The 12500-nt window shown below is 42.9% G+C and overlaps 1 protein-coding gene across 5 annotated transcripts in view; it reads left to right on the forward strand.

Moving 5' to 3' along the window:
- Positions 1-12500, forward strand: part of LOC127629589 (glutamate receptor 4-like) — a 128815-nt gene that overhangs the window by 34613 nt on the left and 81702 nt on the right. For all 5 annotated transcript variants that reach the window (XR_007968784.1, XM_052106696.1, XM_052106699.1 and 2 more), the window contains exons 4-5: positions 4462-4646; positions 8674-8727. Coding sequence is in view for 4 of the 5 variants with exons in the window: in XM_052106696.1 (XP_051962656.1) it covers positions 4462-4646; positions 8674-8727 (239 nt within the window). In the remaining variant the exon portion in view is untranslated. The remainder of the gene's footprint in view (positions 1-4461; positions 4647-8673; positions 8728-12500) is intronic.

Below are 12500 nucleotides of genomic sequence, written 5' to 3' on the forward strand. Positions count from 1 at the left end.
AGTACATTTAGTACACATATGCATGGGGTCATTCTGAGGATACACAAAAAGTTGCGTGTCTCTACCGCTTGGTGGCGCTATAATAATAAAAAAAATAGCTGGCTCTTACTATGGAAACGTTGGTCATATCAACTTGAAATTTTGGATGTAGTGTCTTTGTCCAATACGCCATCCAAGTCTTTGAGAACAGTCTTATATCTTGAAAAACATCGACCAACCCAATGCAGAAATATTCAGCAGAGTCCCAATATGAAATGTTTTCAAAGGAATTTTGAACTTTTGATTCATCTTCAAATGGTAAGCCAAAACGTATATAGTGGGCGTGGCCACTTTTACTAAAACGGTTATAACTCACGAACGGAATGAGGTATTATCAGTACATTTAGTACACATATGCATGGGGTCATTCTGAGGATACACAAAAAGTTGCGTGTCTCTACCTCTTGGTGGCGCTATAATAATAAAAAAATAACTGGCTCTTACTATGGAAACGTTAGTCGGATCAACTTGACGCCATCCAAGTCTTTGAGGACAGTCTAAAAAAATCACATGCACTTAAAATGGAAGTGAATGGGGGCCAATTCATAAACAATAAAATACTCAATGTTTCAAAAGCCACAAGACATAAACAACATGTGTGTTAACATGATTTTAGTGGGCTAAAATCACTTACTAAGCCTTTCTGTGTAAAGTTATAGCTAATTTTACAACTTGTTGTCATGACGATGTAAAGCCGTAAGTCCTAAAACAACTTTACAGCTCAAATATTACACAAGAAGTGCTTTTATAAAATTATAAGCGTCACATTTCTGCCGTTAAACCCTCCAAACATTGGCCCAATTGACTTCCATTGTAAGTGCCACAATGTAAACTCGATTTTTCCTTTTTTTAAAGAAAAGGAGGGATGCGTCTAATTATTTTTAACCCAATTTTGAACAGAAATGTTCTAACTTTTGGTAGTATGATCAAATAATGAGTCAAAAAGAGATTTTGAAAATTGTCATTGCTAGACTGTCAAGGGTTCAGACATTTTTACACAAAATCAGTTTAAAGGAATAAAAAAAATGCACATAATGATATCGTGTGACAAACATAATATGGTCATGAGGGAACGGTTTTAAATGTTTATGCATTATGTATTAAGTACTTTCACGAACTATATTGCATGAGAATATTCAATGTACCGTGCATTCAGAAAGTATTCAGCCTTATGCTAAAATGCTTTAAATTATTTATTATTTATGTTTTTCACGTCAATCTTCACTCCATACCCCATAATGACAAAAAAAAAACTTAACTCCCATTTCTCTGGATCATCTTTGAGATGTTTCTGCACTTTGATTGGAGTCCACCGGTGGCAAATTCAATTGATTGGACATGATTTGGAAAGGCACACCTGTCTATATAAGATGTACAGCTGTGAATGCATATTAGAGCAAAAACCAAACCATGAGGTCAAAGGAACTTCCTGCAGATCTGTGCCGAGATAAAGATCTGCGGAAGGCTACAAAAACAAATTCGGCTGCATCAAAAGTTCCCAAAGAAGTCTGGAACAACCAGGACTCTTCCTAGAGCTGCCCGCCCGGCCAAACTGAGCAATCGGGAGAGAAGGGCCTTGGTAAAAGAGGTGAACAAGAACCCGATGGTCACTCTGGTTGAGCTCCAGAGATCATGTGTGGAGATGAAACTTGCAGAAGGACGACCATCACTGCAACACTCCACCAATCTGGGCTTTATGGCAGAGTGGCCAGACGGAAACCTCTCCCCACTGCAAGACTCATAAAAAAGCACGTAAAGGACTCTCAGACTGTGAGAAACAAGATTCTCTGGTCTGATGAAATGAAGATTGAACTGTTTGGCCATAATGGCAAGTGTCATGTCTGGAGGAAATCAGGCCCCGCTCATCACCTGTGGTGGTGGCATCATGATGTGGGGGTGTTTTTCAGCGGCGGGGATTTGGGGACTGGTCAGGGTTGATGGAAAGCTGAACGCAGCAAAATACAGAGATATCCTTAATAAAAACCTGATCCAGAGCGATCAGGACCTCAGACTGGGCCGAAGCTTCACCTTCCAGTAGGACAGTGACCCTAAACACACAGCCAAGACATCACAAGTGTGACTTAGAGACAACTCTGTGAATGTTCTTGAGTGGCCCAGCCAGAGCCTGAACCCAATTGAACATATCTGGAGAGATCTGAAAATGGCCGTCCACCGACGGTCCCCCTCCAACCTGACAGAGCTTGAGAGGATCTGCAGAGAAGAATGGCAGAAAATCCCCAAATCCAGCGGTGCAAAGCTTGTCGCATCACTCCCAAAAAGACTTGAGACTCTAATCGCTGTCAAAGGTGCCTCAACTAATTACTGAGTTAAGGGTGTGAATACTTATGTCATTGTGATAATTAATTTGCTTTGATTGTATACTACACATTTTGGTACATCTTCCAGGTATTTCACAAATACAGAAAATTCTCATATTTTACAGATTATACACACTGCATAATACTGTCTTTTAAAACAGCAGGTAATATGCCATAACCTCTGTTTACAGTATACACAAGAGTGAGAGAATGCAATGCTAGGTCAGTTCTCTCACTAAACTGTCTGCGGTTTGTGTAAGAGGGATTCTCCAGGTCTCTGTCGACGATCTGTGTTTAATCACAGGACAGCTGGTGCAAATTCATTATTCCACCAAACATATCCTCTGTGTGTGTGTGTGTTTGTGTGTGTGTGTGTGTATCAGCTAATGGTCATCTCTGTTGTGTCTGTGTGCTTGGTTTGGGTTATATCTGTTGTTCTGAAAAGAGGAACCTGCCCACACAAACAGGACTGTGAGCTTGTCCTGTTGTCCAAAGTCCTGTGGTGCGACTAAGGGCCAATTTAAAGGACGTCTGTTGCTCTTGGCTGGCATAACTGGCACACTGCTGCAGACTACACACATTTGGACAGGAAACGAAGACAGAGTGGACAGAGCACACACACGCACGCACACACACACACACACACACACTCTCGCACACACACTCTCACACAAACTCACACTCGCACACGTGCGCACACACACACACACACACACATTTGCACACACACACACACTCACACTTGCACGCACACACACTCGCACGCACACACACACACACACACTCTCACACACACACACACACTCTCGCACACGCACACACACTCACACACTCTCGCACATGCACACACACTCACACACTCACTCACACGCACACTCACACGCACACACACTCTCACACTCTCTCACACTCACACACACTCGCGCACACACTCGCGCACTCACATTCACACACTCACACACTCACCCACACACACACACACACACACACACACACACACACACACACACACACACACACACACACGCCTGTAGAAACACAGTCTGGAAAGGTGAATGTTTGTTTAAATGTTATATTCTCATGTTATTCTTATTAAAAAATTGTAAAATGTTACAATATTCTATTCGTGACCATTGTTCAACTACATTAGTTAACAATTCTTGTGTGGAGCTCATTAATGTTAATGTTAATTTCAGCATAATACATGTGTTGACAGTAGTCAGTGCATTATGACCTAAAATAATCTAACAATAAACAATTATACTCATGAATTAACATTTAAAAAATGCTCTTAAAAATATTGTTCATTATTAGTTCATGGCCCCTAATTACGAATAGATCCTTCTTGTAAAGTGATACCAATAAAATTACCCATTACGTTACATTTAGGGATGCACCAATCCGATATTTGGATCGGTATTCGCTTTGATACTGACGTTTTTAGACGGATCGGATATCGGTCCTACAAGTCCGATCCAAATCTGATACTGTGTGTTAGTCATGTGACTGTCAAAACAACCATAAAAGCACAATTAAAGTAGTCCATATGACTCGTGCATTTTATTCAAAGCCTCTTAAAGCCACTATCAGCTTTGTGAAATGTAAAAGGCTGCGTTTAATTAGTAAATATACAGTATGCATGCGCAGTGCGTTTCAGTGAATGCTGCTGCTCTGTTGACACACATACATAACACGCGCAGGCTGGTGAGGCGGTCACGGCTATTTTCAGCCCTCAGAGCTCGCGGCTATTTTCATATTTCAGCGCTAGTCACAAACAACATCTCAGATGTAGAAGCTGAAAGGTTCGGTTCAATGATCATTGCGTTTAGAACAGCACAAGAGGAGCATTTAACCAGAATTTGAACAAGAAGCAAACTAGCCTACATACAGACACTTACAGGACTTCCTGGAGTGTTCAGACCGTCAAAATAAAAGCTCAAGGGTTTTAAAGTTAAAGGTGAGAGGTTTGTGTTTTGTTGAGTACCCTCATTAGTTCCACACAGTGACGTTTTTTAATTGCACTATTAAACAAATCTCAAAGCATATTTATGCCTGTTAACTTGACAATTAAAGTGAGTAAATTGCGGGGTGTTGTTGTTGCTAGGATACGCCATCCTGCAGGCCATAATGGAGAAGGCGGGGCAGAATGGTTGGCAGGTTAGCGCCATCTGCGTGGAGAACTTTAACGACGCTAGTTACCGAAGACTGCTGGAAGACCTGGACCGTCGACAGGAGAAGAAATTCGTCATCGACCTCGAGACCGAACGACTCCAGAACATTCTAGAACAGGTGAGGATGACCATAGAAGTCTAATGAGTGTTTGGGAAACCGGTTTCAAAGTCATTCGTTTTCTAATTCAGTTTGGTGATGTTAGTGGCACAGAAATGACTTAATAGTTCAAGCATAAAAATCACACATATACATACACACACACCACTGAGCTGGACGGATCACAGAGCTCAACGAATGATCACTGCTTTTCTTCCCTGATATCCGTCTCCATTGTGATTTGTTGTTCTCTCTGTTCCCTCCTTCTGCCTGCAGAGCTTTCTCTGTTCCTGACAGAATGTGAGCACGCTCTGCCTGTCATGTGCAATGAAACTTGAGAAACATGATGAAGAGAGATACAGACAGACAGACAGAGAGAGAGAGAGAGAGAGAGAGAGAGAGAGAGAGAGAGAGAGAGAGAGAGAGAGAGAGAGAGAGACAGGAACAGGTGTTTGCAAAACTGCTTCCAAACAGCTTGAAACGGAACCATTTCACAGCGACCCGAGCTGCAAAAACACTCGCTCCGTTTGGAGGATGCAATTGATATTAAAAAATAACAAGATTTGCATTTCCTGTAGGAAATAACAGAGCTTGCAAGGCAGAAATCTAATAGTGTTGTGTTATAGTTGTAGGTAAGTTTGGGTTTAAGGCTTTGGTTCTGTGGAAATAAAGAGACAAAGACATGATGCTCAGTTTTCAGTCTGCTGTACCCAAGAATCAACATATTGTGACGCCATCTTTGCTGTGTAAAAGCGGCTGGTAAAATAGATATGAGAAGTAAAGGACCAGTCCATTCTGTAGGCAAGTCGATATTACATATACATTTACATAATAGCAGAGGACCAATTGCAATTCAGTATGTAAATATCACAATGATGCCTTCAGTGTTGGTAAGATTTTAAAAGGCGAGTCAATGGGAGAAATTCTGAAGAGCCTCTTGGAGGACAGGGAGGGAATTTGTGAGCCTTCCTTCACAATTATTTTGGGTTCCCTTGCATCTAGCTGTAAATCATCACATCATTAGCTGTGTAACTCCAAGCCAGTCACATGTAAGCCGTTGCTTTATAAATCTGCTCACATTGATCACATTGCTGTTTCAGTGTGCTAACGCGGCAACCTCCACCACCCCACCACCACCAGTTGAGTCCCGTCCTGCACAGGGGGTAGGCTCCTCGCCCCTGCCTCCTATCTCCGGCAGGATATGACGGTTCCGTGAAATAATGCAAAACATATTGCGAGGGAACGCAAAACATATTGCGAGGGAACATAAAACGTATTGCGAGGGAACACAAAACGTATTGCGAGGGAACGCAAAACATATTGTGAGGGAACCCAAAACATATTGCGAGGGAACGCAAAACATATTGCGAGGGAACACAAAACATATTGTGAGGGAACACAAAACATATTGCGAGGGAACACAAAACATATTCCGAGGGAACAGAAATTGGGAGAGGATGCAAACATATTGTGAGGGAACGCAAAACGTATTGCTAGGGAACACAAAACGTATCGTGAGGGAACACAAAACGTATCGCGAGGAACACAAAATGTATTGCGAGGGAACACAAAACGTATCGTGTGGGAACACAAAACGTATCGCGAGGGAACACAAAATGTATTGCGAGGGAACATAAATTGGGAGGGAAAGTAAACGTTTTCAGTTTCACAAAACGTATCGTGAGGGAACACAAAATGTATTCGCGAGGAAACACAAAATGTATTGCGAGGGAACATAAATTGGGAGGGAAAGTAAACGTTTTGCGAGTGAACGCAAAACGTATTGCGAGGTAACGCAAAACGTATTGTGAGGGAACAAAACACGTATTGCGAGGGAATGCAAAACGTATTGCGAGGGATCGCAAAACGTATTGCGAGTGATCGCAAAACGTATTGCGAGTGAACGCAAAACGTATTGCGAGGGAACGCAAAACATATTGCGAGGGAACAGAAATTGGGAGGGGATGCAAACATATTGCGAAAGAATGCAACACGTATTACGAGTGAACGCAAAACGTATTGCGAGGGAACGCAAAACATATTGCGAGGTAACGCAAACGAAGTTGTGAGGGAACAAAACACGTATTACGAGGGAACGCAAAACATATTATGAGGAGCATAAAACATATTATGAGGAGCATAAAGCGTATGCAGTGAGCATAAAGCGTATTACGAGGAACATAAAACATATTGCGAGGTAGCATAAGCGTATTGTGAGGGAACAAAACCGTATTCGAGGGCATAAAACATATTACGAGGAGCATAAAACATATTGCGAGTGAACGCAAAACTTATTGCGAGGTAACGCAAAACGTATTGTGATGGAACAGAAATTGGGAGGGGATGCAAACATATTGCTAAAGAATGCAACACGTATTTGCGAGGGAGCGCAAAACGTATTGTGAGGAGCATAAAACATATGAGGAACAAAACACGATGTGAGGAATGCAAAACGTATTGCGAGGGAACAGAAATTGGGAGGGGATGCAAACATATTGCGAAAGAATGCAACACGTATTACGAGTGAACGCAAAACGTATTGCGAGGGAACGCAAAACATATTGCGAGGTAACGCAAACGTATTGTGAGGGAACAAAACACGTATGCGAGGAGCGTAAAACATATTAGAGGCGTAAACGTATGTGAGGGAACAAAACACGTATTACGAGGAACATAAAACATATTACGAGGAACGAAACATATTCGAGGAGCGTAAAACATATTACAGTGAGCGTAAAACATATTCGAGGAGCAAAACTTATTGCGAGTGAACGCAAAACGTATTGTGATGGAACAGAAATTGGGAGGGGATGCAAACATATTGCTAAAGAATGCAACACGTATTTGCGAGGGAGCGCAAAACGTATTGTGAGGGAACGCAAAACATATGAGGGAACAAAACACGTTTTGCGAGGGAATGCAAAATGTATCGCGAGTGAACACAAAACGTATCGTGAGGGAACACAAAACGTATCGTGAGGGAACACAAAACGTATCGTGAGGGAACACAAAACGTATCGGGAGGGAACACAAAACGTATCGTGGAGGGAACACAAAACGTATCGTGAGGGAACACAAAACGTATCGCGAGGGAACATAAATTGGGAGGGAAAGTAAATGTTTTGCAAGGGAACGCAAAACATATTGTGAGGAGAACAAAACTATTTCAGAAAATAAATTAGCCCCTCTAAGGGGCTCTGTAATTTTCAAACTTCCGATTTTCTTTTTTACATTTACAAGAAAGCAAAACATTTTAAGAGAATCTAGTTGAGCAAGCTGGATATCATAAACATGTTTATTGCTAGTGGCCTGAATGATAACACATCCGGTTTAATGGCACAGACATCTGAAAGTAACTCGATCACCCTCTTGGGTACTGAGGTTTGTAACCGCCACAGTCACGCAAGAACGCACATTAAGTGTGTTTAATGAGACGCTTGCATTGGCCAAACATTTGGGTCTCTGTTTGCATAATTGTGTCGAGTGTGTTTGAGCAGTGTTTTAGCGCCGTAATGATGCTTAAAACAAGAGCAGCATCAGGAGTCATCGCTCAGATTTCGGCACGTCTGATCAATGAACTCAGCTATAGGGGGCGTGTTTGATAGTTGCGTGCTCCGTCTGTTGCATTCCTGCACTCCTCTGGCAGACATTTAAGGTTTTCATCTATCTGCCTGACAGAAGACTTGGCAAATACAACCAGACAGGCACACACAAGCCGTATCGCTGTTGGACACAGTCAGGCACAACATCAACAGAATGTTCTCTCTACGTGCCCCGCCAACATACGCCATCTTCCTTGAACAGATGTGGAATTTGCATCACCATCAAGAGAGAATGGCAGAGAGTGTTTCTATGATATATGTGCAATGATTCATTGTGTTGATTATACTTAAGGCCCATCATGTTTAAGGTAATGCTTAAAGGTGACGTGTGTGATTTCTGTACCACAAACATGACCAAACAGAATTGAAAAAATAATAATGTTCCATTAGTTTGGTTGAGCGTACAGTATATCGGACTCAGTTAAATGTATATATTTCTCTTTCAGGTGGTGAGTGTGGGAAAACATGTGAAAGGATATCACTACATCATCGCAAACCTGGTGAGTGCCGAGAATGCTGTAATTGAGAGGTACAGCAAATAAACGAATGTAGAGGACAATGTGTCCTCTGGCAGTAATTCTCAATGATAGAAGTGTGAATTCAACAGTCTCATGACAACACTGACTTTTACACAAACAAATCAACCAACAGAGTTTAAAATGGTACAATACTGGCTTTACATTTTGTGTCTATGTATGCACAACACACACACATAACACATCACACACAGCACGCACACACAACATACACACAACACACGCACACACACAAAACGCACAAACAACACACACACACACAACAAGCACACAGAACATGCACACATACACACACACTCACACAGAACATGCACACATACACACAACACGACACACACGCACACACAACATACACACACACACAACACACACACAGAACATGCACACATACACACACACACAACACGCACATGCAACACGCACACACAACATACACACACAACACGCACATGCAACACGCACACACAACATACACACACAACACACGCGCAGAACATGCATTTTGTGAACACGCACACACAACATACACACACAACACGCACATGCAACACGCACACACAACATACACACACAACACGCACATGCAACACGCACACACAACATACACACACAACACACGCGCAGAACATACCATTTTGTGTTCCCTCACGATACACACAACACGACACACACACAACATACACACAACACACGCACACACACACAAAATGCACAAACAACACACACACAGAACATGCACACATACACACACACAACACGCACACGCAACACGCACACACAACATACACATACACAACACACACACAGAACATGCACACATAAACACAACACGACACACACACACAACACGCACACACACAACACACACACACACAACATGCACAAACAACACACACACACAACATAAACACAACACGACACACACACACAACACGCACACACACACAACACACACACACACAACATGCACAAACAACACACACACACAACATACACACAACACACGCACACAACACATGCACACACACACACAACATGCACAAACAACACACGCACACATAGACACATGCACAAACACACACACACACACTCACTCACACACGCACACACACGCACACACACACAACACGCACAAACAACACACGAACACATAGACACATGCACAAACACACACTCACACACGCACACACACACACACACACACACACACACACAACACATACACTCACACAACACACACACACACATACAGCACGCACACAACCAACAGAGTTTAAAATGGTACAATACTGGCATTACATTTTGGCTAGCCTGCTATTCAACACTTTACCCCTTATGTTGTGTTCCCGTTCCCATTTTGACCCGGATGACTTTTTTTTTTTCTTAAGATACTTAATCCAGTTGGAATAACATTTCTTGACTTCGTTCACATACGGTATCTGAAAATACCATATGACCATTTTTGGGGTTATATTTCACTTTGTTACACTTGTTGTGTTCTCGGTCAAAAATGACCGGCCATTGGAAATTGATTGGACTACAAAATACAGCAATATGAAGTGTTCAGGAGCATCCCAAATCCTTTAGATGAGCACATATGTGTGTATGTGTGTTTGTACACACAAAGTCCTCGCACACGCGCGCACACGCGCGCACACACAGCGCACACACAACACGCACACACAACACACGCACACAACAAACACACACACAACAAACACACACACAACATGCATACACAACACACACACAACACATACACACAGAACACACACACACACACAACACGCACACAACACACACACAACACGCACACAACACACACACACACACACACACACAACACACACAGGAAACACACACACAGCACACACACACAAACACGCACATGCACACAGCACACATGAACACACAGCATACACACATACGACACACACACAGCACACACACACACACACACACACACACACACAGCACACACACAAACACACACACACACACACAGCATACACACACACACACACACAAACACACACACACACACAAACACACACACACATGCACACAGCACACACAGCATACACACATACGACACACACACACAACACACACAACACACACAGCACACACACACACACAACACACACACACGCACACACATGCACACACACACACACACAACACACAAACACACACACACACACACACGCACACACACACAACACACACACACAGAACACACATACACACATACACACAACACACACACACACAACACACGCGCACACAACACACGCACACACAACACGCACACGCACAACACGCACACGCACAACACACACACAACACGCACACGCATACACATGCACACATGCACACAACACACATACACACTCACAACACACATACACACACACACAACACACATACACACACACAACAGACATGCACACACACACACACACACACACACACACGCACACGCACACACAACACACGCACACACAACACGCACACGCACAACACCCACACGCACAACACACACACGCACAACACACACAACACGCACACGCATACACATGCACACATGCACACAACACACATACACACTCACAACACACATACACACACACACACAACACACAAACACACACACACACACAGCATACACACACACACACACAAACACACACACACACACACAAACACACAGCACACACAGCATACACACATACGACACACACACACAACACACACACACAGCACACACACACACACACAAAACACACACACACGCACACACATGCACACACACACACACGCAACACACAAACACACAAAACACACACACGCACACACACAAAACACACACACAGAACACACATACACACATACACACAACACACGCACACACAACACATGCGCACACAACACACGCACACACAACACGCACACGCACAACACACACACAACACGCAAAACACACACACACGCACACACATGCACACACACACACACGCAACACACAAACACACACAAACACACACACGCACACACACAAAACACACACACAGAACACACATACACACATACACACAACACACGCACACACAACACATGCGCACACAACACACGCACACACAACACGCACACGCACAACACGCAAACGCACAACACGCAAACGCACAACACACACACAACACGCACACGCATACACATGCACACATGCACACAACACACATACACACTCACAACACACATACACACACACACACAACACACATACACACACACAACAGACATGCACACACAATGTGTGTTGAGAGTCCTTTTGTGTCGTCTGTCCATGTTCAGTCTTTGAGGAATATTTCATGATCATTATATTATTGTCGTGTTTGGGCTCGTTTGAATCGGGATATTCTGCTGTGAGTTACGAGATGTCATTGTTTATGTTAGATGTGTGTTTCAGGAAGTCATTTTGTCATGTTTAAGGAAAAACGTGACAAAAAGACACTCCTGTTTATTATATTCATGTGTGTCTGTGGTATTTTCATACACTAAAACTCTCTGCAGTTTGACCTCTGAGTGACACATTTACTCATTACATTCTACAAACCGAGACCTTTCCAACGATACACAACACACGGACATCTCGCAACCAAATTCCAACAGCTAGTGGAAATGATGTCCGTTAGGAATGACCATATTAACGCCAACGCTTTTGATCTTAAATGCTC

The sequence above is a fragment of the Xyrauchen texanus genome, chromosome 36 (assembly GCF_025860055.1).
Source record: "Xyrauchen texanus isolate HMW12.3.18 chromosome 36, RBS_HiC_50CHRs, whole genome shotgun sequence".
Lineage (NCBI taxonomy): Eukaryota > Metazoa > Chordata > Actinopteri > Cypriniformes > Catostomidae > Xyrauchen > Xyrauchen texanus.